Source organism: Ictidomys tridecemlineatus, chromosome X (assembly GCF_052094955.1).
Source record: "Ictidomys tridecemlineatus isolate mIctTri1 chromosome X, mIctTri1.hap1, whole genome shotgun sequence".
NCBI lineage: Eukaryota > Metazoa > Chordata > Mammalia > Rodentia > Sciuridae > Ictidomys > Ictidomys tridecemlineatus.
The window spans coordinates 23,066,598-23,094,414 of record NC_135493.1 but is presented as its reverse complement, the minus strand read 5'-3'; the positions used below and the strand labels follow the sequence as shown (position 1 = coordinate 23,094,414).

Genomic DNA, 27,817 nt, shown 5'->3' with positions numbered 1-27,817 from the left:
TACAGGGAAAGTGGTTTATTGAATATTGTACTGAAGGCCAAGGGACCATGTCACCACCAGCTGGTACTGCAGCTGGTACCCGCATTTTGAGGTGTTTGCAGCGTGCAATGTTCTTCAAAAGCATTTTCTCTGAACCACGAATTTGCCAAATTCCTTAAAGTCCTCAGAAGTGACCCACATCTGCTTGAAACTGCTCATAGAAGTCATGATGGATGCACCAATCCACGCAGAGAAACATCTGTCAGGAGAAGCAGTGATCTTGATGGGGGTCCCCCTGAAAGCCATCTCTTCCAGTTCTTTCATGAGCCTTTCCTCCAGCCCGGGGAAGAGCGTGGTGCCTCCAGACAGCACGATGTCTGCAAAAAGGTTGCTCTGGATGTCAGCGTCGCACTTGGAGATAGTGCTGCAGACCATTTTGGAGAGCCCGGGGTCATGGATGCCCAGCTGGTCGGGCGCGAAGAGGACCTCAGGTACCTGGTATAGATGGTCCCCCATGTGGATGACATTGCCATCGGGCAGTTTGAATTCTGTGAGGACCTCCTGCCGCCTCTTGGATGGCTCTATCTCGGGCTCCAGGGAGATGTAGCAGGACTTCTCTTTGATGTCATCCACCACGGCCTTGTTGAGGATGCAAGGGAAGGTACAGCCTCGGGCTAGGAGGAGCCGTGTGAGGTGCTCTGTGATGTCTCTCCCTGCCACATAGAGCTTGGTGACTGCGTGCGGGAGGGAGTAGCCCTCAAAGACGGGGACAGTGCAAGTGATCCCATCGCCACTGTCCACCACCAGGCCGGTCACGCAGGCCGAAGCATACAGCGCTCCCGCCGCGTGGTTGAGCAGGTAGAGCGCAGGCACACTGAATTTCTCAAACAGGATCTCCGCAGTCTTCTCGCGCGTCTCTCTCGGGTTCAGGGAAGGCTCTGTCAGCAGGATGGGCTGTTCGCTGGGTTTCACCCCCAGGTCCCACTCGAAAAGATGCTTCCAGAGTTTCTCCATGTCATCCCACCTGGTCACCAGTCCACGCTCAATCGGGTAGTGCAGATATAAGGCATCATACCTGTACTGGGCTTCTTCCCCCACGAAGTACTTCTTGCGATTGGCCCTGGCGGAAGGGATGTTGAATTTGGGATGCCCCACAACAGAGTTGATGACTTGACGGGGTCCAATCTCCCCAGACAGGCCTACCTTGCAGAGTCCCGAGCCGTTGTCAAAAACCACTGCAGGGATGTCCAATGTCTGTGGACTAGACATGTCTGCGCCTGGTCTTCCGCACTTCACCAACCTGAAGGACGAACACCTCGGCCGCTTGGTGAGATGACTCCACACGTACCTCTGGAAGTCTTACAGCCGCGGGATGCTGGACTTCTCAACTTGTCACCCAGGTGAAGCCAGCAGGCTGTCCTCGATCCACCAGAACACCCCGTTCTCAACCCATGAATGTTACCTCCCTTCTGGTGGCCCAGGGCCTGCTGAGGCAGTTTCAAGGATGGTCGCCTGGAGCCAAACAATGTCACCAAGGCAACCGTTGTCCTCAGGCAGCAGGGGGGGTGGGGCCTCTGAGCTGCCAGAACTCCCTGCTTGGGGAGGAGTGAAGCAGAACAGGTGAACTGTGCCTACACACCGCTTTGATCAGATGGAGATCCCAAAGCAGGGGTCTAGCTGTAGAAATAAACTGAGGCTGCTTGTCCCGTCGAACAACTTTGCCTGTTTGGGCTTTGGTAAATTGTAAGCACACTAAAAAAAAAAAAAAAAAAAAAAAAGATAATACCTGTTTTACACTTAAATATTTAAATATATATTCATGATATATATTCATTTATTAATAATACACATTTTCACTTATATTGATATACATGTGAAAATATATAATATATATATATATATATATATATATATATATATATATATATATGCACACACACACACAGAGGAATTGCTTCTCAATCTACTTTAGGAAGGAATATAACTCAGACTCCACACACTAAAAAAGGAAGTATAAGATATGAAAATTTAAATTTATCATGAACTTAGACACATAACAACATCAATGTGATAATAACCATGTCTAATGGTCTGGTCATACGGGAAAGGGATATGATCATAGAAATAATAGCTTTATTATTCAGCCCCTAATTAAATAACTGGGATAATGCATATCATTATCTCCCTGGAAAACCACTATAAAAATGACAATATATATGAAAAATAAGGTTTTAGGCAATTATAGGAATCCCTATTTAAGCAGAAACAAATAATACTAGTTTTATGACTGTCTAAGCTTACTACCATAAATGAGTCTACAGGCCCCATATTAGAGAAGGGAAGTCATGTTAGAGTCCTGTAGTCTTGATACCTTAAGTAGAGAGTTTGGAGCTGAGATGCATAGAGTGTATAAGATCCATGGGGAAAACAATGGATTGATAAAAGCTACATAATTAGAAAGCTCTGAAGAATCATACAAAGGTTTGAATGAAGGTCAAACTGTCCTTGTATGTGAATTAAATTTAAAGGACAGAGATATACGCATTGTAAGTACATTTCCTACAGGAAATAACACAAAATAAAATGTATATTTATACAACCTAAAAGAAGAAGCATTTTAAGCTTTAGGGAAAATAATGTTCATTTTAGTAAACTGTATATACAAATAATGCAATGATTTCCACCAATTGAAGGTTACCTATGGGGTTTATGGAATAATGGATAAACCACAAAGTAATTAAAATAAACAAAACAGAAATTTAACCTGCTCTCATTGTAGACTTAAGATGCTATATTGTTTTAATAACTGAAACACAAGTGTTTTTTATATTTCTTAATATATTTAGCTTTTTATTTAAAAAGAACTTTTGATGACTTTGAGATTCAGAAATTAACACTTAAACATTTCTTTGATCTCTTCCAAGGGTGAAAATAAATTATAATTAAATATTTAATTATTTTTTTCATAGAGTTTTGGATTATCCACTGAAATGACAACAAAAAATAAACATGTTATATAAGATGATTACTCTTAAAAGAATTAGCCTCCTAGCTAGCCAAATGTGTAGGCTTGAAAATGTCAAATGTCAAATGGGTCTCTATCTCAGCTTCTCCAACTCTTTGGGAATGAAAACATGTCAAATTTCACTGAAGATGAGCATAGCTGACCTGTGAAAATGGTAAACAAAGGCCAAGTACTTTTCAAGGTAATTTTATAAGATCCAAACTCTAAAAATTCATTATAAAACCTAAACATGTAACTATTTTAAAAATCTCAATCCAAATGCATCCAGAATAAGTATATTTTCCCCTCAATCTAAAAAGTTGACCCATAGTAAAGAAGATAGATTAAGTAGTAAAACAATATTTGGCCTCATCTGACATTTCAATCTTCACATGTTCAGGCATGGGATAGTGGGTTAGTGAAATTATAGTATTTTCTTTTTGTTATAATTAGTAATGTTCCTTAAAATTGTAACAGAAATTATTCTTTTGTCAAGCATCAATTATCCTTTGACCTCATATCTACAAAGCAACTGTACTTTGTGAGGAAATTACTATTTCCTTATGAATTATCTTTTTATTGAAATTTCTTCATATGTTTTTTCTTAAAAGCTTTTTAAATAGATATTTGGTAGATTGAATGAATAGGATGAGATAACATTTGTAACTGGTCACCAATTCTGTCACTCTCTTCTGCTGAGTTCAAACATTAGTAGTGAAGTCTTCTAACATAATTGTATACTCCTGATTATCACAGAACATATGTCACTGCAAATTTTTATTTTGCAGCAAATTATAATTTTTCATGTACAAACTTGTTCAAATGTATGTCTTAGAAATGTAAAAAGGATAAAAGTAACAATATCAAATATAATATGCAAATAAAAGAAACCCTGTTATTTGAATAGATGAATATTGCTTATTTATTATTGAAATGGAATATTTATTTTATAGAAAGGCTAGAAAGCTATTGAATATATTTATACTGTGAAAATATAATCACAGGTTATTTATAGCTCAAAAACGTTAGCATTTACCCAGAATTGAATACTATTTGCCCTAGATCTTAAAGAGTCAATATTTAATTTGGATTTAAAATGTAAAACTCAAGTAATATACAGCATTTATTATCCAAAAACAGGATAAGAAATTCATTTCATTAAACAAATCTTCTTTGGAGCTAACCACTATTTTAACCTCTGCTTTTGATCATTAAATGTTGTTTTAATGTCATGAAGGATGGACTACTAATCATGATGTAAAAACATCTAGTCACCACCCAAAAAGAAGGTGATGAGGGTATAAGATATTACCATAGTAATCCTTATGAAATAAACTTAAGTATTCTACAGAAATATAGCAAATACACCTTTCCCACTTTCTAAAATTGTAACTTTTCAGAAACATTGAGTATGAAGTTAGTAATGTGTTCATTTTCTGGAAAGGTTGTTTCATAATCCACAACTGACATAGGATTTGGACCAAGGAATGATTCTCTAATAAGAATGATGAGAAATAGCCTCTACCACTATTTCTTTTATGATTCACCCCATTAGGTGAAGTTGTCTTTAAGTCTTCCCATAATTTTTTTTTTACTTCTTATAAATTATTTTTCATATTACTATGCATTGTATTTTCAAAATTGCAGGAAGACAAACTCACTATTGCACAAAAATACATTTCATATTCAATTTTATCCAGAAATCTTGCTACATTTATATTAATTATAATAATTTGTTTGTACATCATTGTTTTATGTAAAAGTACATTATTATCATCTGTGATTAATTAAATTTTATGCCTTCTTTATGTTCCTTATGCTTTTCATTTTCTTAATTTACAGCACAATGATAAATAGGAATAATGATAAGAGGCACATTTGCCTCTTTCCTGAAATTAAATAAATGCTTTCAGTTTTGTTGTATTTATGTATGATAGTTACTGTAGGGAATTTTTTAATTTATCCACTATAAGTATATAGAAATTTTCTTTTATTTCTACTTTACTAAAAATTTTTCTGACACTTTTTGCATTCACCCCCATCTAAGTGCCTGACACCACAACATGGATGATTCATATATTCATTTATACGTACACACACACACAACGATATTCATGAAATTTGTTATGACCTGAATTGTGCCACCATCTACAAATAAAGATATTTTGAAGTCCTAACACCTAGTATCTGTGAATGTGATTGAATTTGAAGATAGGAATTTTAAAAACTAAGGTTAAATAAGATAATTAGAGTGCTACCAAATCCAGAATGATTAAAGGGGAGATTAGGACACAAACATGTAGAGTCAAAATATCATATGCAAACACAGAATAACAGCCACCTACAAGCCAAGGAGATAGGCCCAAGTGGAAAATAAAACTCCTCTAAGTTTAATCTTGGACTTTAATCCTCCAGAAATGTGAGAAAATAATTTCAGTTGATTAAACCACCCAGATTGTGGTACTCCATAACAGAAGTCCCAGAAAATTAATATGGATTTCTTGTGTAAAGGTTTGTCATATTTGCAGCCACATCAATGTTTATAGCAGCTCAACTCACAATAGCCAAGCTATGAAAAAACCTAGGTGTTCTTCAAAGGATGAATAGATAGATAAAATGTGGTATATATACATAAGGGAATATTAGTCATAAAGAACAATGAAATGATGGCATTTTACAGTAAATGGTTGGAATTGGAGATTTCATGCTAAGTGAAATAAGCCAATCTCCAAAAGCAAATGTTCTATCCAATTTGTGGATGCTAACCCAAAACAAGGGAGGTTGGGGAGGGGAATAATAAAAATCCATTGGATTAGACAAAGGGAAACAAAGGAAAGAGAGGAGGGGAAGAATAGGAAAGACAGTAGAATTAATTGGACATAACTTTCTTACCTTTGTATTTGAATACATGACCAATGTAACTCTGCATCATGTAAAACCACAATAGTGGAATCCTAAATAGAATAAGTTATACTCTATGTATATATAATTTGCCAAAATACATCTTTTTTCATGTATAACTAAAAAGAACAAGTTTAAAAAACAATTTGTCACATCACCCTATTTTTAAAATTAAACCACTCTTTTATACCAAAATACTCAATAAAAATATCAATGTTGCACTTTACACTCAGAGACCCTACTGATAGATAGCCATGGAAGTATTCTCCCTTTGGGAGAATAAATAATATGCAGGTTTGTTTTTTTAAAGAGATGTGATGATATATGTAATTCTGCTATTTGATGACAAGTATTAGTGATTCACCATTATTGCTGAAATCAAGTACTATAATCCTTGCAACTTTGTCCCTCCCTTTGAATCTCTTTTGCATGTTTTGCTTTCTCAATGATATTTTGTAGTTACATTGAATGATTCTGTTCATTCTATAGAATATTTGGAGAAAATAGTGTGAGAAGAGAGTAGAGGGAAAGGAAAAAATTGTTGAAAGAAAAAAAAACACAAAGCTAGAATTGTGTACTCTGAAAGTGTCCTTCAGAAGTGAAACTGAAATAATAACTTTATCAAACAAAATTTAAGTAAACGTAGGTCTGCCTCACAAGCAATATTAAAAGAAATTCTTCTTCTGAAAGAATATGATATAGTTCAGCAATACTAGAGGCATTACAATACCAACTTCAAATTATATTACATAACTATAGTAACAAAACTTGATGATTCTGATATAAAAACAGACTCATAGACTGATGGAACATTATAGAAGACTCAGAGATGAACCCATACAGATACAGTCATCTGATCCTTGACAAAAGTGCCCAAAACACACATTGGCAAAAAGAAAGTACTCTCAAAAAATGGTGCTAGGAAAATTAGATATCCAAATGTAGAAGAATTAAACTAGATCCTTATCTCTCATCCTACACACAACTCAACTCAAAATGGAACAAAGATCTAGGAATTTGACCATATACTTTGCAAATTATTGAAGAAAATACAGGATCAACATTCCAACATATGGCACAGGCAATGGCTTTTTAAATACTACTCCTTAAGCTCAGGATATATTGCCAATAATTACTAAATTTAATGGCATCAAATTAAAAACACTTTGGCAAAAAAAGAAATAAGCATAAAGAAAGAACCTATAAAACAGGAGAAACATTTTTACAGATACTCTTCTGATAGAGAATTAATATCTAGAATATATAAAGAATTAATAACAACTCCAAAAGGTATATAATCCAATCAAAAATAAGCAAATGAATTAAACAGATATTTCTCAAAAGAAGTACATGTGGTCAACAAATATAAGAAAAGATGCTCAAAATCTTTAGGGAAATGCAAATCAAAACTACATTGAGATTTCATCTTACTTGAGTTGGGATGGAAGCTGTTAGGAATAAAAATAACAATAAATACTGGAGAATATGTTGGAAGAAAACACTTGTTACATTATTGTTGATACTGTAAATTAGTACACCCATTACGGAAACCATCTTGAAGATTCCTCAAAAGCCTAGGAATGGAACCACTGTATGATCAGGCCATATGACTCTTCAGTATTTATTCTAAAGAAAGAAAGCATACTATAGTGATGCATATATACTCAGGTTTATAACAATAAAATTCATAATTTCCAAATTATGAAACCAATCTAGGTGCCTGTCAATGAATGAATGAATAAGGAGAATATATATATATATATATATATATATATATGTTTTATCCAGCCATAAAATTGAAATTATGCCATTTGCTGGTAAATTTATGGAACTGGAGAACATCATATTAAGTGAAATAAGTGAAACTCCGAAAGTGAAGTGTGATTTAGAGCAAAATAAGAAAGAAAGAGGAGAGATCCCACTAAAATCGGAAGGGTATCAGTAGAGTAGAAGAAGGTGATTGAGAGGTATAGAGCAGGTGAGAGAAAGATGAGGTACTGGACAATTAAATTGACCAGATTATACTGTCATAGTACATTTATAAATGAATATGTAACAATGAATTCTACTGTTATGCATAATTATGATACATCAATAAAAAGAAAAAGAAGTATAATTATTTTTAGAATATTAATGTTACATTTTGTAACTTTGCTGAATTCATTTTATTCAACAGAACTATACAATTTCTAATTTTTATTATAGAATGCTTATTTGTTTATTTTATATATTCTATTAATTTGAGTTTCATTCCTTTTTTACTTTCAATGTTTTTTTTTCTCATTTTTGACTTCTTTGAAGTTTTTAAGAATTTTTTATTGTTTTGGAATTTCCTATTTAGGAATAGTCTTGCTGTTGGGCTGGGGATGTGGCTCAAGTGGTAGCGTGCTCACCTGGCATGCATGCGGGCCCAGGTTCGATCCTCAGCACCTCTCTCTCTCTCTCTCTCTCTCTCTCTCTCTCTCTCTCTTTAAAAAAATAATTTAGAAATAGTCTTGCTGTCTACACATAAAGACAGATTTATTCTTCCCTTCATATCTGGATTCTTTTCACTTCTTTTGCTGGCTTCATTGTACTTGCTAAAACTTCTAGTCCAATGATAATAGAAGTGGAAAGAGCAGATATCCTTGCATTTTTTTTTCACATTTGAGGGAAATGTGATATTCAGTTCTTTATTTAGTAAGTATTATTATAGTTGGAATATTTTAGAAAAAAATCACTATATTGGGTTGATAATGTTCCCTTCTATTCCTAAGTTGTAATAAGCTTTTAATATAAAAAGTGATTGAATATTATCAAATTATATTTTCTGTTTCCATTAAATTTCTTGCACGTCATTCTATTAATATGAAGTACACTAATTAATTTTAAATGTTAAATTAATCTTTTATTCCTGGGATTCATCCATATATATTGGGTGTATAAGGGTGTATAATCCTTTTTATACAGTGCTAGATTGTATTTGATATTTTTATAAGAGCTAAGAGCATTATTGAGATACAATTCACATACAAAATCTGTTCATTTTTTTTTAATTTTGTTTTCTTTTTGTGCTGGGGATTGAATCCAGGGATGAGAAGATGCTAGGCAAGTGCTCTCTGCCACTGAAGTAAATTCACTCTGTTCTAGTGTATACAGAATTGTTTAATACCAATATCAATATCTTGTTTTAACACCACTTTAGCCTCATTTCAATTGGATTATTTGTCTTTTATGATTGAGTAATTAAGAGTTCTTTTTTATATATCCTACATAAATCTCCATATAATATATGTATTGCAAGTGATTTTTACCTTTCTGTGGATTATCCTTATGCTTTCTTGATGGAGTTCCTTGAAGCACAAAAGCTTTAATTTTGATGAAATCCAATTTATTCTTTTGGTTTTGTCACTTGCACTATTTCATTTTAAGAAATTATTATATACTCAACAGTGATGAATATTTACTCCTATGATTTCTACTATTTTCATACTTTTAGCTATTTGAGTTTTTTCATCCAGCGTGAGTTAGCTTTTTTATTGGAACATTATAGTTATACACAGTAGTTCAGTTCATTGACAAAATCATACATGCATGAAATTTGATTTCAACCCTCACATCCCCCTTTTAATGCCCTCCTGCATCTCCCTATTCTTCCTCCCCCACTCTGCTGCTATTCCTTATGCCCATTTATTTATTTATTTTGGACTGGTAATTTCTATGTATATATAAAGGTGAAATTCTCTGTGATATATTTATGTATGCATATAACATGATTTTGTTAAAGTTATCCCATATGTCCTCCCTTTTCTTTCCTCCCCCCTACAGCTCTATTGAGTTAGCTTTTGTATATTATGTCATATAATGATCCAATTTCATTCTTTTGTATGTGGATATATAAAACTCCATCCATAATTGTGGACCTTTTCATCATCCTTATAGGGTTTTTAAAAATATCTTTATTTTTATGTGGTGTTGAGAATCAAACCCAGTGCCTCAAGCATGCTAGGCAAGCACTCTACCACTGAACTACAACCCCAGTCCCTCTTGTAGTTTTTAACAATATTTTTATTATAATCACAAATTATTAGGATACTAATAAAATTGTAAAACTTTTGCATCTGATATTAGTATATGTGCAATTGCTTTCACTTCTTTAGAATTTCCTGGTACATGTTAGATTTTGATCTGTTTATTAAACACATTGTTAATCTGCATGCATCTGGTAGTTACTATATACATTTGCTAGTCTGGTTGTTATTTAATTTTTCATCTGAATCTTCATGAATTTTCTTATAGTGTTATTACCTTTGTAAGCTCATATTCATAGGCCTATTAATTGGAAGAACATTTGTGTCAGATGTCTGGAGACAATAAAACTCTGGAAGACTTCATATGAAATGTTTATCTTGCAATGTTTCATAACATTTAGGCATTCTTAATTTGCATTAAAACCCTAATGAGGAACATATATTTGGTCATAGATTTTCAGGGTAAATGATTATAATTTCCATCAATGTCGAGCCTTAAAACATACAGAAAATACTACCTTCTTTAAGACGTGGCACTATTAGAAGTAATATATTTAATTTAGTAATTAGCTCTGTGAAGAGGATTTCAAAGCCCCTTTGTGTGTTCTCTAAGCTTTCTGCCTATAACAATTTTCTCTTGAAACTCTGACAAGTAACTCTAAATTTCACATGGGTCAACAAATGTACTTCTGTGTTTTCTGCTTGTAGTGTTGGGTTTAATTTCTCATTAAATATTTTACCATATTAGATATGCATTTTTATTATTATAAAATATGCATAGTATAAAATTTACCATTTTATCCATTTTAAGTCTATAATTCTAGGCACTAAATACATTAGCATTGCTGTGAAAACATCACCAATTATTTCTAGAATTTTTCATCTTCTCCTATTGAAACTTAGTATATATTAAACACTAACTCCCAAATCTCCAGCCCCAGCCCCTAGCAATCAAATGTCTACTTTCTATCCCTATGAATTTAACAATTCTAGGTTTGCATATAAGTGGATCATATGATATTGATCCTCCTGTGGTCATGTTATTTTATTTAGCATAAGATCTTCAAGGTTGATACATATTGTAACATATGCAGGAATTTCTTTCCTTCTTAAGTCTGAATTGTTTTCAATTTTATGCATATATAATATATACAATACCTATTTTATCCATCTGTTTTTGAACTAATGGATTGTTTACACATTTTGGTTATAGTAAATACTGCTAATGTAAACATGAATTTACTAATATTTCTTTGTGTTCCTGCTTTCATATTTTTTGACAATAGCTGAAAGTAAAATTTCTGAGTTCAGATGGTAATTTACATTTTAATTTTGTAACTGTCACACCTTTCTCCACAGTGGTTTCACCAGCAACATAACACATACAAAGTTTCCAGTTTCTCTACATTCCTGCTAACATGTGTTTTGTTTAGTAATAGTAATTCTAATGGGTGTTAAGTTATATCTTATAGTTTTAATAGTTTTAATTTTTATTTCTCTAATGAATGTTTTTCTAATGTAATATTGAACATTGTTTCTTGTGTATATCATTGGTCACTATCATAATATCTTTGGAGACATGACCATTCAAGGCTTTTCACCATTTTTCAATCAGTTTTTTTTTGTGATGTCATGATATAGGAAATGTGTACATACTCTGAATATCAATTCCTGAGCAAATGTATTATCTGCAAACATCTTCTGTTCTTTTGGTTAATTTTCACTCTGTTGATAGTGCTATTTAATATTAAAAGTTTTTTTTTATTTTGATAAACTTATCTGTTATTGCCTTTGCCTTTGGTATAAAATTCAATGAATTGTTGCTACATCCAATGACAAAACTTGTTTCCCATTTTTTTGAGTTTAATTACTTTTATTACTATTACACATTGGATCTATTTTAGTTTTATATATGTTATATGGTAAGGTTCCTATTTCACATTTCTATATGTGGATGTTCACGTCTCCAAATGTCATTTGTCAAAAAGAGTGTTCTTTCACTATCTGAGAAAGGCAAACTAAAGTCAATAACTACTTTTCTAGTAGTCAAATAACTCAGAAGAACGTAGATAAGGGATTGAATTGCTTTCTATATTTTAAAAAATATTTTAGGATAACTTTAGTGTAGAGTGACTTACAGACACCATGTAGTTTTTTTTTATTGCTAAGGAAAAGTTAGTGGTAAATATAAATTTTTAGAACTGCTCTTATTTACCTTCTTCTGAACCCATTAATTATAACAGTGATAATTTTATTTAGACATTTTACTTTTTATATTCCTGTATTATATTCTTACTGAAGAATGGGATGGGAAATTTTGTTGAAGATTATTAGTCTTTGTGATAGGCTTGCTTCTGAACTATTCCACATAGATGATAAAATCATGCATCCTACACTTGAATGAATTGTGTTTATTATATTTTATGGATAAACATGATGTACCTAGCCCCAGTATGTACATAGGTTCCAATAGAGACACAATAAATATGAAAGAATCATTATAAGTCTATGCCTACAATTTTTAGAATAGTTCAATGCTCTTTTGTGTTCAGATCAAATTGATGCTCATATTTGAAATGCTTCTCAAGGAATAGATTTAGGTCTATAATTTGTAAATAACAGATTATGTTGGCTGCATCAGAATTTCTCAAGGTACATTTGAAACAACAAAAATAAAAAATAATTCAATGAAAGAACAAAAATAGTATAAGGAACAAAAGCCAGAAGACCTATTTATTCAGAATCTCAGAGAGAGTAGACCCTGTGAACCTGTAATTTAATAAATTTCTAGAACTATCTTGATAATATGCCAAGTATTGGAAGTACTTATTTAAAGACTAGAACTTGAGAAATGGGAAGATCTAAATGAATGTACATTATTTTCTGGTACTCACCGATATCTTGGTAATAAAATGGATTTGAAAGCAGGAAGATAAGAAGAGTTTCAACTATAATGGTAAAGATAATGAAAGTGATACCATGTCAGAAAAATGTGACTATTTTGGATATTGTAGTAGATAATAAGTTGTACTTTCAACACCCTACACTTCAGTGCAAATGTATTCACCTCCAAGTTTCCAGGAGTATTATCTTCTTGGAATTCACAGCTGAATCTCTCCCCAGGAACTATCCTCAGTTAAAGGTTGATGACTTGGTTAAGATTGTGCTGACTCCTCAAGTACAGTTCACATCCAATGAATGACTAAAGGTAAAAGATTTCCACAGTGGGAGTTTGTTGCCCTGGCTCCATATACCACAGTTCAACTTAGGAATATGTCCAATTTTTATTCCCTCATTCCCTCCCAACTCTTAGCTCCCAATAGCACTCACAAAAATACTTCCTGCATGCAAGTATCTCTCTTAATGTTTTTCTCCCAGGCTCCCAGGGAACATAACATAAAAGAATTGTTCCCCTGAGAAGTCTGCAGAAGCAGAACTTAAAACTTGATTTTTATATAAATCATTCACAACCCCAGTGTCAAGGAAGACTCCACAAGTAGCATCTGACATGTTATGGAGTTTTTACATTTTTAAATCACCATTGTTGAGTTGTAATCAGACACACCAATGAGACATAATACACTGCATGAATATTATATCTCAGAGATATGAGAAATTTGGAAAAGTATAATTTAAAAGATAATGGAATTTTATGGCTCTTGCTAAGTGACATAAGTCCTCTGAAGAAAAATGGTGAAATGTGATAACTCAATAATACCAGGCAAAGGGCAAAATCATTAGCGTTTTTGATTAGCATATAAGGAAATGCATTTATTGGTAACCAGGCAAAAATAAATGTCAGGTTCAAAATTTAACTACAAGGGTAGTGGAGTTCCAGGTTTGTTTGAATTCTCAGTGCATGCATGACATCTATGCCACTGTCAAGGCCCTGACTAGAAAGAAGAAGAGCATTGAGATATAGGACAGAGATATTCAAGGAAATGAACTTATAATTTTAGAATTTCTATTTTGCAACTTAAACCTCTGTTTCTATAGAGATGTTTCATTTTTCAGTGTTAAATGGTAGCACCATTAAGACAATATAGATATTTCTGCACTGAAAGACTACAAAGGTCCTTTCAGGATTGATCTATACCACTGCTTTAAGCCATCAGGTAAATAACTGTAGTCACATCATGACATCATTTATCCAGGGAATGGTTGAACATACTAATACATCCAAACCTAATTTTGTAGAAAATTTGAATAAATCAATAGGACCAGAAAATTATTCAAATTTGTATTTTCTTCATAGACAAATAAAATTAATTTGTTCTTTCACCAATTAAATATTTCCACCTCATTTGGAGGCCAGATATTTCTCCCTACTCACAATAGCACAATATTATTTAAATATTCATTCTTTGTCTTCTTTATTGGCAAAGAATTCAAAATAAATTGTGTTTAGAAAGCTCAATGTACTTTGAGAAAAACAATTCAAAGAAATTATAAAAACAGTAAATTTTCAAGCCTAAAGATTTAATGTAGAAATAAAAATTACATAAAAAACAATTAATAGAGTGAAGAGACACTGTATGGAATGGGAGAAAGTATTTGCTAACCCTGTATCTGAAAAGGAGTTAATGTCTAAAAGATACAGGAAACTCAAACAACAGTAAGAAAACAAATAACCCAATCTAAAAAGTGGACAAAGGACCTGAAAAGAAGATATATAAATATTTATATATAAATATATAAACATTTAAAAAATGTTCAGTATCACTAATCATCAGGAAAATTAAAACCATAATTAGGTATTGACTCAGACATTTAGAATGGCTATTACCAAAATAATAAAGATAATTAATGTTGGAAAGTATTTGGAGAAAAGGAAGACTTCTAAACCACTGACCAGAATGTAAAATAGTAGAATCTTTATGGAAACCATTTTTAAGGTTCCTCAAAACATTAAAAGTGGAAGTAAAATATGATCCATCAATCCTATTTCTGGGCATATATCCAAAGATTGTTGAAGAGATTCTTGCACTTCCATGTTCACTATAACAATACTCACAAGAGCTCAGATATGGAACCAAACTAAGTGTTCATCAGTAGAAGAATTAATAAAGAAAATATAGTATATATGCACAATATAATGCTATTTCTACTGAATAAAAGATATCCTATCATTAGCAATAACATGAATGAACTTAAAGGACAATATTTTAAGTGAAGTTAGCCAGAAATAGAAACACAAATATTGTACAATGCCACTTATATGTGGAATGTAGAAAAGTCAAACATAGAAAAAGAGGTAAAATGGTGATTACCAAAGGTTACAAGGTAGGAAAATTGGTGAGACACTACACAAAGGACATCACATATCAATTAAACAGGAGGAATAAGTTTAAGAGGTCTCTTGTACATCATGATGCATGTAATTAATAACAGTATATTGCATTTTGGAAAATTGATAAGGGAGTAGATTTTTAGTTTCCTTCTAAAAAATTAGTATGTAAGTTAAAGCATGTGTTAACTGGCCTTAGGTGACATTTCCACAATATAGACATATGTCAAATCATCATGTCATACACCATACACATACACACACACATACACACACAGAGAGACACACACACACATGATTTTTATTTGTCAATTTAAGAAAAAAAGAAATGAAGAAAATTAAAAGGGGATAAAGAACCTCAATAAGTATCAATCAAAAAAAGATGAACGGTCAATAAAATCATAAAAAGGTATTCAACATCACTAGCAATTACGGAAATACTAACTGAAATCACAATGTGATAGCCTTTCACACCTATTAGGATGACTATTATGAAGGAACAAACAAACAAAAAGCTACAAAACAACAAGTTTTGGCAAGCAAGTGAAGAAATTGAAATGTTTTTGTGTTCCTGGTAGTAATATAAAATGAAAAAGCATACAATAGGGAAAATGATATGGTGGTTTCCCCAAAGTTAATCATATATTTATCAGAAGATCTAGCCATTCCATTCCTGGATATATACACAAAAAAGTATAAATAGAATTTAAACATATTTATATAGCAGAAAATTTTTCATAATAGCATCAACCTAACCCTAATCCAAATGTTCATTGATGGACAAATGAATAAACAAAGTCATGGTATAAATACAGTAAATGCATATTATTCAGTCTTAATAAGGAAGGAAACCAGGCATATGCCACAAAATAAATGATTTTTGAAAACAAAATGGTAAGTAAAAAGAACAAAAGAATACAAATATTATATGATTACATTCATATGAAGGGTTTGAAATATGTAAAATCACAGAAATTGAAACTAGAATCATGTTTTCCAGCGCCCTGAATAATGGATAATGGAAATACAAGCTTTAACACAAATGGAGCTTCAGTTTGGGAAAATTAAGTAGTTCTGGAGATGAATGGTTGTGATGTTCACACAATGAAATTTGTAGTAATTTTTATATAAGTAAATGTTAATACTTAATGCCACAGAATTGTATATAATACTCCCTCTTTACATGTGGTTCACTTTCAAGTTTCAGTTACCCATTGTCAACCGGAGTTCAAAAATATTAAATAGAATGTTTCAGAAGTAACAATTGATAAGTTTTAAGATTCCAAGTATTCACCATTCTGAGTAGTATGATGAACTCTCACACTATCCTTCAATGTCCAGCATGAACATGATTTATCCCTTTGTCCAGTGTATTCTCCCTGTGTCACCAGCTTGTTAGTCACTTAGTCAACATTCTGGTTCTTGAATCAACTGTTGCAGTATTGCAGTGCATGTGTTCAATCAACACTTCTTTTACTTAAGAAGGGCCCTAAAGCACAAGAGTAGTGATGCAAAGGAGTCACCAGGACATAAAACCTGAAAGGACAGGTTAACTCTGGAACTACATAGCAACACTGCACAGTATATAGGAAAAACAGAGAAGAAAAAAATCATCATTAATGGGATTAGGCAACAATTTCTTGTTTCTTCTAAAGCACAGGCAATAAAAGGACAATCATTGTAGTGAGAAGTCTGTCTACAAAAATTCTATAACTCACATATCTGTTAAAGGATTAATATCCACAGTGTAGAAATTACTCCTACAACTCAGCAACAAAATAATCAAATAACAAATTTAAAAATGGTCAAAGAGTTTGAATATACATTTCTCCTATGTGGATATACAGATAGCCAAAATGCAGATGAAAAGATGCTAACTACACTAATCATCAGAGATATACAAACCAAAACCAAAATAATATCACTTAACTCTCTTTATATTGGCTCCAATTTTGAAAAACACAGGAAATAAAAGTATTGATAGGGGTATAGAAAATGTTACATTTTCTAATCCATTAATATAAAATATACATTTATTTACATCTTCTTTAGCTCATTTCTGCAATGATTTCTAGTTTTTAATGTATAAATATTTCACCTCCTTGGTTAGTATCTATGTATTTTATTCTTTAACATGCTATTATACTGGGATTCTCAAATACTCTTTGTGAGGTTGTAAAAAGGTGCACTTGTTATGGAAAACAATAGCAGTTGTGCCAAAACACTAAAGAAAGAACTGACCTATTATACAGAAAACCCACTTCTTGGTATATATCCAAAATAATCAAAAGCAAGTTTTCACAGTATTATTTTTACACAATGTATACATAGCATCACTGTTTTCAACAGCCAAGAGGTGGAATAAAAATCAGTGTCCATTGACAAATGAGCAAATAAACAAAATGTCATATAGACATGGAACAGAATATTGTGTATCATTAAAGAGAAATGAAATGTTGCCACATGCTACAACATGGATGAATCTTGAGAATGTTATGCTAAGGGAAATGGGTCACTCCACCAAAGAATAAATACTGTATGATTCTTCTTATATGGGGTAGCTGAAGTAGTAAAATTTGTAGAAATAGAAAATAGTTTTATATCTGATTGTCTATTCCAATTGTGTAGAAATACAACTATCTTTTGCATGCTTGTTTTGTTTCTCACAACTTCGTTCAATCTATTTGTTAGTTATAACAGCTGTGTGTATATGTTGAAAATATTTAGAGTTTTCTACATATAAAAACAAGTCATCTGTGGAGAGAGAGAATTCTATACTTTTTGTTCCAATATTGATGACTTACTTTCACTATCTTGCCAAATTTGTTTGGATATGACTATAAAAATCATTCTGAGGTAAAGTGACAAAGCATATTATTTTGCCTTGTTTCTGATCTTACAAACTTTGAGTCTTTTACCATTGAATATGATGTTAGCTATGAGCTTTCCACATATAGCCTTGATTATATTAAGATAGTTTCTATTCCCAGTTTGATGAACATTTTCATCATGAAAGGGTGTTGATCGTTGTTAAATGTGTTTTCTGCGTCAATGGAGAAGATGATGTGTTTTTGTCCTTTATTCTTTTATGTGATATGTTACATTTATTGATTTTTGTATGTTTTATCATTATTGCATTTCAGGAATAAATTTCCCTTGTCATAATGTCTATCTTTTTAATGTGTTGTTGAATTTCATTTTTAGGAATCTTATGAGGATTTTTGCATTAATATTCATCAGGAATAATTCATGGTATTATTCTAGAGTCTTTGATTTTAATGTTAGGATAATAATGGTCTCAGGGAATATGCTTGAAAATTCATTGTACTACAGTTTTGAGGATGAGTTTTAGAAAGTTTTGATGTTCATTCTTCTTAAAAATATGGTAGAATTTTCCAGTGAAGCCCTCAGGTCTAAGACTTTTCATTATTTAAAGGATTTTAATTCCTGATTCAATCAACTTACTATTTATTCATATATTCATTCTGTATTCCTTTATGATTCCTTCTTTGTAGGTTATGTGTTTCAAAGAATTTACTATTTCCCCTGCTTATTATTTATTGAGCATACAATTGTTCATAGTATTCTCTTATAATTACTTCTATTTCTGTCATAAATTGTAAAAATCTCCTTTTTCATTTCTTATTTTAATTGCTTGAGTTTTCTCTCTTTGCTTTCATAGTTTCTCTAAGTGTTTGTAAATTTTGATGACTTAAAAAACTTTAAATTTTATTGGTTGTACGTTGTTTTTCTTTATTTCATCAAATTCTGCTTTAAATCTTATTGTATTATTCCACTTGTTTTTAGTTCAGTTCCTTAAGTTTGAAAGTTAGGATATTAGCGAACATCCTCCTTTAAACTTAATTACTTCTTTAATAGCCCATTCTCCAAATACAGCCACACTCTGAGACATTGGGAGTTAGGGCTTCAACATATGACTTTGAGGAGACTGAAGTCAGTGCACAATATTTAATTAATGTTGTTCACCTAACAAAAAGTTACATACATATAAGTTATACACAAAACTTCATTTATTTAAATACATTTCTTAATTTACACTTATTATTATTTTTTATAGTAGAAATACTTTACTGTTACTTAAAGTTTTAAATTTTCTACTTGTCCTAAGCCTAAATCTAATAAATTCTACTGATTTCCTCCAAAGTATAAGAATCACTGATTTAAAAAATATAAAATGATTCTTCCATTTAAATGTATGAAGAGAATATGCACTGAGATTATTGATCTACTAATTGTTTTTAAAACCTTTTAATGGATGTATTATAAGTGTTTAACATCATGTGCTTTAACAGTACACATTATAGTAATAACACTTCCTCATTAGTCATAGAATGCTCATTCACAAAGCTGAACCTTGAAAATATTTAAAATATGTTGGATTTAGCAACCCAAGTGATAAACAGCTCTGTATTATACTTGCTTTATGCAGGTCTTATGGATCTTCATACAGAAAGATTACCTAGTAAAACATGGATATGAAACAAGAATCCAAAGCCTCACTGACAATTTCTCAGTTGTGAATATTTCTAAGCAAGTAGGTCATTCTATAATGGTGATGCTTTCCTTCCATAAAATGGATATGTTAAACTGTGAATACTCTTTGAAGATAATATTTTATTTCTGTGGCTTTAAAAATAAATAAAAAAATGTGCTCTATTATCATTTTTCTTTGAAAAGAGTAGGCCAGACTGCCACTCAGAATTTTTAGAATATGGAATAGGATCACCTTTTGTCCATTTCTTATATTTAATAGTACAGCTGAATATGAATAATGTAGGATTTTTATTATATTGGTTATTTGGGATGAAAGAATATTCCATGGCACCTCTGAGTTTATTTCAGTAAGCCAAATAATTTTATAATTGCATATTAAATTAATTAGTTCACCCCTGTAATTAACCCTTCCAATATATTTATGTAATTATTTGCCATTGGTCCTTACATGATTGATATATGTATATCTGAAAAAGATCTACAACTATGAAGAGATTATAATCCAATTAGAAGGTAGTCATATGAGTAAGAAAAGTATGATTATACAGTAACATGTACTTGTAGTATAAATGATGCTGTCAAGTACAAAAAAGACTGATACTAAGATAATGAATGGAGTAAGATGAGGGTTGTCAACTCTGATGGAAGTAGTAATTTTCTAAAGAGTGTCTTAAATAGTGGTTTATAAAAGACATGAAATTAAATTACCATGGAGGAAGAAGGCATTTTCTATGAGTGCACAATTGTGAGCTAAAGCTTGAATATTAGAATTAGAAATATATGAGATATTTCAAAGAGTTTTCTTGGTTATGACAGATTCTTATATTTCATGTGTATTAAAACAAAGTTGGAGGCCTCTGACTAATTAGCATATAAAGTCAAACATTGTAACATATGAATAACCAAACATAGCTACAAATTTTAGAGGGATTTGGGAGCTGAGGCACTATAAACTCAAAAAGTTTCACTGATCATTATGGTTAAATAATGTAAAAATTTATAACTACTATTAATTAGTTCACTTGTACATTAAGTTCTTTGCCTTTTTCTCCTTGAAAAGAAATTGTAACTAATTAATCTGTAAAGTTCATTATGTAGGCGATATTGCATATGAAAACAATCAAAATGACTATTTCAAATAAATGTACTTTACTATGTAATAAAATTTATAGTGACAACACAATTTCCTAAATGTAAGCATTTAATAGTCAAAAAAACAAAAACTATTTTTACTTGTCATGAAATGAAATAAGAGGTGATAATAATTCTGTTAATATCATCCATGAAGATATATCAGCTGACTATTTCAGACCCCAAAATGCAGTACAGATTTTTAAAATCCAAATTGCTGTTTTAGTTCTTTACCAAGAAAATTTAAATGAGCTCTTATATTCATGTGCATGTACATTCTTGACATTAGACACCTACATTTGAATTTTATTGAAACAAATAGTTTGCTTTTGTGTAGAGGAAAAAACAACAGAGGACCTTTGAATATGAAGATTCCATTATATCTTTATTCCTGGTCATTGATGTACTTTTCCAATCATTGAGTTATATCTTTGAATCAAATGGCTTAAATTTTTGCTAATTCCTAAAAATAATTTTAGTTTTTTTATGAAAATAATTTCCTAAATATATAAGAAATATAGATTTGCCTTTTCATAAGGATCTAGACTCATTCAATAATTTATTACAATGACTCAAGTATTTAAGGTAGAGTATTTTTAAAAACATTTTTCATAATATAATTTAAAATTAGTCTCTGGTGTCATCTTTTAAAAAATTAACTCACTTTATCTTTAACTATAAATTCAACATACATGATAATATGACTTTAATAAAATGTTAGACATCTGATAAACAAGTGGAATTAACATATTGATATATTTTACCTGAAGTGTCCATGTTGTTTTAAACAACAACCCTTTAAATGATTTTGTTTGCCCCGATTAGTGTCCATTTGAATATCACATATCAGAGGTTTGGGTTGTGGCTCAGTGGTAGAGCGCTCCCCTAACACCTGCAAGGCACTAGGTTCGATCCTCAGCACCACATAAAAATAAATAAATAAAATAAAGGTATTATGTTCAACTACAACTTAAAAAAGTTTAAGAAAAGAATATAACATATCAATTGGAATATCTCAAAATAAAGATATTGTAAATTACATGTCGAATACATAATAAACTTATAAATTTTTATAAATTAATTCATAAAATCCACATAAGTTTATGATATGTCTACACTTAATATCTTTACTTTTTAAAAATGGGAAAGAATGCATACTTGGTTCGTGACTGAAAAAATAAAAGTCAGTACTGATTAATTAATTTAAACCTAAATTTAATTTAAACCTAAAACTAATTTGTTGAAAATATGTAAATTAGCTTATGAATAATCTGGAACGTGGGAAAATAAAGTAAACAAAGGCATACTCAGTTTCTTCCAAAAAATACCACCTGGGATGGTATTAATGGTGCCACTTTCAGCGGATATTCACTGCCTCCATTTACTCTATTGTCCATGGAAACTCAAGGATATGCCACTAGATTCTCCAAAAACTAACAACATGATTGATTTCTAATTGGGCCATGATATTTGTATCAAAGTCTCATTCCATGTATGTTACATAAGTTTTCTGTTGATGGTATCATATCTGCTGTCAAATTTGATTTCCTATTGGAAACAGAAGCTCCAGGAATTCCACAAAGATAAATGCAAAGAGAATACAATGCATGCTAAGAGATATTATAGAGAAAATGCTGAAAACTAGAAATATCTTGAAATCAGAAAAAAAGCTGACTCCTAATCAGAAATAATGGAGGCCAGAAGACATTGGAATGATATATTCGAAAACCTAGAAGTAAGGAAACAAACTTCATTTATTCAGAAGGGTGAACTATAACATTTCAAGCTAAGCAAAACCAGAATATTTTTGTTAGTAAACTTACCTTAAAACAACTACTGAAGATTTTTTTTAGTTTGAATCCTTGACATTAATTCAGATACACAAAATAAAGAGCATCAGTATAAGTAATAAATAAAATATATATTTATATTTATTCTATTTTTATCTTGACTGATTGCAAAAGTAATTATATGCAACAAAATGTATACAATTATATTATTGGACCCAAAACATATTGGAATGTGTCATATCCAACAATGATATCACAAAGGAAGTAAGTGCAAGCAGAGCTGTGTTAAAATAAGAAAATGACACAAGGTGGTAACAAATCAACAGAAAAACAAAGAAGACTAGAAAAAGTAAGTATACAAACTCCTTTAATAAAATATGCTTTTAGTTTCCCCTTTATCTTCTTTAGTTCACATAGAATTTTACAAGAAATCATAAAAATGTCATGCTTGGTTTTAAAATGTATAATATGCACAACAAAATTGAAGGCTGAGCACTAAAGGAGTAATATTTCTATTTCTTACTGAAATTAAATTAATATTAATCTGATAGATTCTGACGCACTAGTATGTATATGTGGTAAAACACAGAGTAAGCAACAAGAAATTAACTCTAATAATTGTAAATAATCACTGAAGGAATGGAAATATTACACAATAAAATATTACCTTGATGCAAAAATGCAGGAAAATACAATAATAAAAATGAATTTATACATATATAAAATGAAAATTATAATTTTAGACATATATCTATCAATAAAATTAAATAAAAATGGATTAAAAACTACAATCTAGAGTAGATTTTAAAATTCCACAATCATGTTAAACATAGGAGATACATTTTCCCTAAAATTTACAGTTTAAAAGAAAAAGTATAGAAAAAATAGCATGCAATTGGTACCATAATTTAAGTGGTTATACTAAAAAACAAATATTATGTCACTACAGATAAATATATTTTAAAAGATCAAAATAATGAATATTTCAGAAAATATAATCATAAACACATATATCTCACCATATATATGTAGATATATAGAAATGCACACACACCTAATAACAGAACCCCAAAATACATGAAATAAAATACAAGAGAATAAAAAGGAGAAATAAACAATTCAAAATTAATAGAAGCTTGAATGTGCCATTATTAATCATGAAAAGAACATGGCATAGGATGAACAAGAAACCTTTTTTAGTCAGATTTTCATTGCAGTGACAAAATACCCAATATAAACAAATTAAAAGGAAGAAAGATTTTACATCATGGTTGTATAGGTTTCAGTTCATGGTCAGCTGGCTTATTGTTTCTATGCCTGTTGGGAAGCAGAATATCATGGCAGAAAGCTGAGGCAGAGGAATGCTTCTCACTTTGTAGCATTCAGGAAACAGAGTGGAAACTGAAGAAGGGGCTAGGGCCAGAATACAGAATTCCAGGGCATGCCCCTAGTGACCTACTTCCTCCAACAGGCTCCACTGCATATAGTTTCCACAATCTTCCAATAATGTCATGAAATTTTTAATCCATCAATATATCAACCCACCAATGAGGTGAGGGCCCTCATGGTCCAATCCCTTCCCAAGAGCCCCACCTCTGAAAACTGCTCTACTGAGAAAAAAAGCTCTTAACATATGAATCTTTAGAGGACATTCCAGATTCAAACCATGAGAGAAACAGATGTCTGTACAATACTATACACCAACTAGACCTAATGAATATGTATATGCCACTTGCCAACAGGAAAACAAATTCTTTTTTAATTGATTTTTTAAAAAAATAAATGACAGTAGAATGCATTACAATTCTTATTACATGTATACAGCACAATTTTTCACATCTCTGGTTGTATATAAAGTATGTCGATACCAATTTGTGTCTTCATAAATATACTTTAGATAATGATGTCTATCACATTGCACCATCCCTGCTAACCCCCTGTCCCCTTCCTTGCCCTCCCACCCCTCTGCCCTATCTAGAGTTCTTCTATTCCTTCCATGATGCCCCTCCCTATCCCACTATGAATCAGCCTCCTTATATCAGACAAAACATTCAGCATTAGGAAAACACAAATTCTTTTGAAGTGCAAATAAAACATTCTCTAGGAGAGATCACACACTTGGCCATAAATAATTTTCAATAAATTTAAAAATATAAAAATCATATAGAGTAAATGCTCCAATGAAAGTGAGTGAAATTTGAAATTAAAAACATGAATTTGGAATATTCAAAATTATGTAGAAAAAAATAATACAGTCCTAAGTAATTGAAAGAAGAAATGACAAAGATAATTTGAAAATACATTGAAATGAATGAAAATAAAGATACAACATAACAAAACTGACAGGAGGCAGAAAAAAGAAGTCCATAGAGAAAAATTGAAATGGGAATTTCCAACATTAAAAAGAGAAAAAAAAGATCTAAAGTAACAGACTAACATTATGACACTCAAGAAACAAATGTAAACTAAACTCAAAGTAATTGAAATTAACCAGAGAACAGAAAAACAGAAAAATAATGTAATTAAAAGTTGGTTCTTTGAAAAGATGACAAAATTGATAAAATTTTATTTATATTTGTAAATAGAGCAAGAAAGAATCAAAGTACAAATTTTGCAAATGAAATGAAAGAGTGGGCAATAATAATGGTCTTAGAGAAATTTTTTTAAAATTATAAGGGAATACTAGAAATAGAAATGAATCAACTCATTAATGAGTTGAAAAGGCACAAACTACCTATAGTGACTCAGAAAGAAAAACAAAAGCTAAATAGACTTATAATAATTAAAGACACTAAAATATCAATTTAAAAAAAAAACTTCTAAAATAGAAAAATCCAGGCCATGTGACTTCACTAATGAAATTTAACCATATTAAAGATAACTAAATCTAATTCTTCACAAACTTCCTCATATAATGGGATAGTAAGTAATGTTTTGCAACATGCTTTATGAGTTGAGTACTAATTTAATGTTAAAATCAGAAAAAAAACATAAGAAAAGAACATGACAAATTAGTAACCCTTATGAATAGAAAGGCAAAAGTCGTTTTAAAAATACTTGCATACCAAAACATTTATTTATTTATATATATATATATATATATATATATATATATATATATATATGTGTGTGTGTGTGTATGTATGTATGTATATATGTATGTATGTATATGTATATGTATGTATATATGCATATATATATACATACATATATGTATATGTATATATACAAACACATATTACATACCACAAGCAATTGGGTTCTATTTTAAAAATTCAAGGTTATTTTAACTTTTCAAATCATTGGCGTAATATACCATAGCAACTGGGAGAAAAAGGACCAAAATACTATTGCAATGGATGTAAAATGTACATGACAAATTCATTAATCCCTCATGAAAAAAAAAAACAGTCAATGAACCAGAAATAAAAAGCAATTTTCTCAACCTGATAAGGTTCATTATTATGTCTACAACTTAATAGTCATACTTTATCATGAAAGTTTACATGTCACTCCCCTAAAGTCAGGCACAAGTTAAGGATATCCCTTTTTACAACTTCTATTCAACATTTCACAGGAGATTCTAGCAGGGCAGTTAGACATGCAAATAATAAGTTATGCAGATGAGTTTATCTTACTTAAAGAAAATCAATTACATATCTCTAAGATGAAAATGAGTGAAATCAGTCCACAAAATTTCTTTTGGTACCAGCCCTCCCCTCCCTGCCCAGCTGTTCTCTTTCTTTGCCTCATAGTCAGCTCCATTTTACCTCTTTTCCAGTATTCCTGGTTCCTTAGGGCCCCAAATGGCCTGAGCACTTTTCTGTTTCCTTAGGGTTTTTGCATGTATTCTGTCCAGTATAATGTCAGTGAATGGAAAAAAAGTTCTTCACATGCATCAAAACCCACATTATGAGGGGTAAAGTGCTTCTATAACACCACTGAATCAGTATAAGCATCAATGGGGAGAGGAAGAGACTGGAATGTTGACTTAATTTCCAAGTTCCTCATGGCTAATGATCAGCTGGTTAATATGCTGCTTTATACAGAAGTGACTCTCTATCTGGATTTCAAAGTGACCCGAGGAAGCTTTGTGTACAAAGGAATATGGTTAATATGCTGCTTTATACAGAAGTGACTCTCTATCTGGATTTCAAAGTGACCCGAGGAAGCTTTGTGTACAAAGGAAGAAAACATACATTTTAGTTATTTCCACTGAAACAGAAGCCCTGGTGTCTAGTTTAATGGAACCGTTTGAAAAATGTCACTTCTGAAAATTCCTAGTCATATGTTGCCATCTTTGATGAAAAAGATCCTAGAATTTTTGAAAGTATTGATCCTAAGAACACCATAATTTAAGATTTGTATTAGAAATCTGATTTGGGCCATGACATTATGGATTTTACTGGTCATACACCTATACTTTACAGAAATGATGACTACTTAGATCAAATATGTTGTGAAACCATTAATAGAATTAAATTTTACAGTGAGTCTTTGGCAAGATATGGCAAAAACTCATACCTTTATCTACTCTATGGCCTTGGAGAACTGCCACAAGGATTTGCAAGGCTGAGTGATATTTATGGAGGTACTTAGATGTTGAATAAACAAATTCTAAGAAACTGTCATGCAAAATGGAAAAGAAGTTGTTGTAAAGTCTGAAGGAGACATTGCTCACTGTTAGCAGCTCATTTATGACTCCAGCTATATAAATGATCTGGTAGAAGAAGTAGGCCAGCTGATCAGAGTTCTATGCATACCTTCAGTCTCCCCATCAAGAACACCAAAGATGCCAACTGCTGTCAGATCATTATTCTACAGAACCATGTCAATTGAAAATCAAATATCTATGTCTGCATGACCTCCTCTGCACATAATGTGACAGCACAAGGGAAGAACACTGTAATCATTAGTACAACTGTGGAAACTAAGGAATGTGAAAAACAAATCAGACCAGCATTGGAGCTCTTGGAATCAATTATACAGAAATCTGCTAGCATCAGTCACTTTCTTGTAGCAAAAGATTTGGGAAAAGAGAGCCAGATCTTTATCTCTCACATATATGATGACACAACTCACTTTGGGACAATCTGTCATGACATTAAAGATGTCTAGTCAGATATCTCAGGATGACAGAATCTGAGACTGATTTGAGGAAATGAAGTGCAAGGAAAATGACATCAACAGGGAAGACTAA

At 31.5% G+C, this 27,817-nt stretch overlaps 1 protein-coding gene and 1 pseudogene across 1 annotated transcript; one reads left to right on the top strand and one right to left on the bottom strand.

Moving 5' to 3' along the window:
* LOC144371691 (actin-related protein T1-like) lies at positions 1–1,734 on the bottom strand. Its single transcript, XM_078034299.1, has one exon. The coding sequence runs from the start codon at positions 1,246–1,248 to the stop codon at positions 115–117; it is 1,134 nt and encodes a 377-aa protein (XP_077890425.1). The 5' UTR covers positions 1,249–1,734; the 3' UTR covers positions 1–114.
* LOC101968788 (rab GDP dissociation inhibitor beta pseudogene) lies at positions 1,312–27,817 on the top strand (annotated as a pseudogene).

Excerpts from the sequence above, each read along its gene's own strand:
- LOC144371691 (XM_078034299.1), bottom strand. The coding sequence starts at position 1,248 with ATGTCTAGTCCACAGACATTGGACATCCCTGCAGTGGTTTTTGACAAC.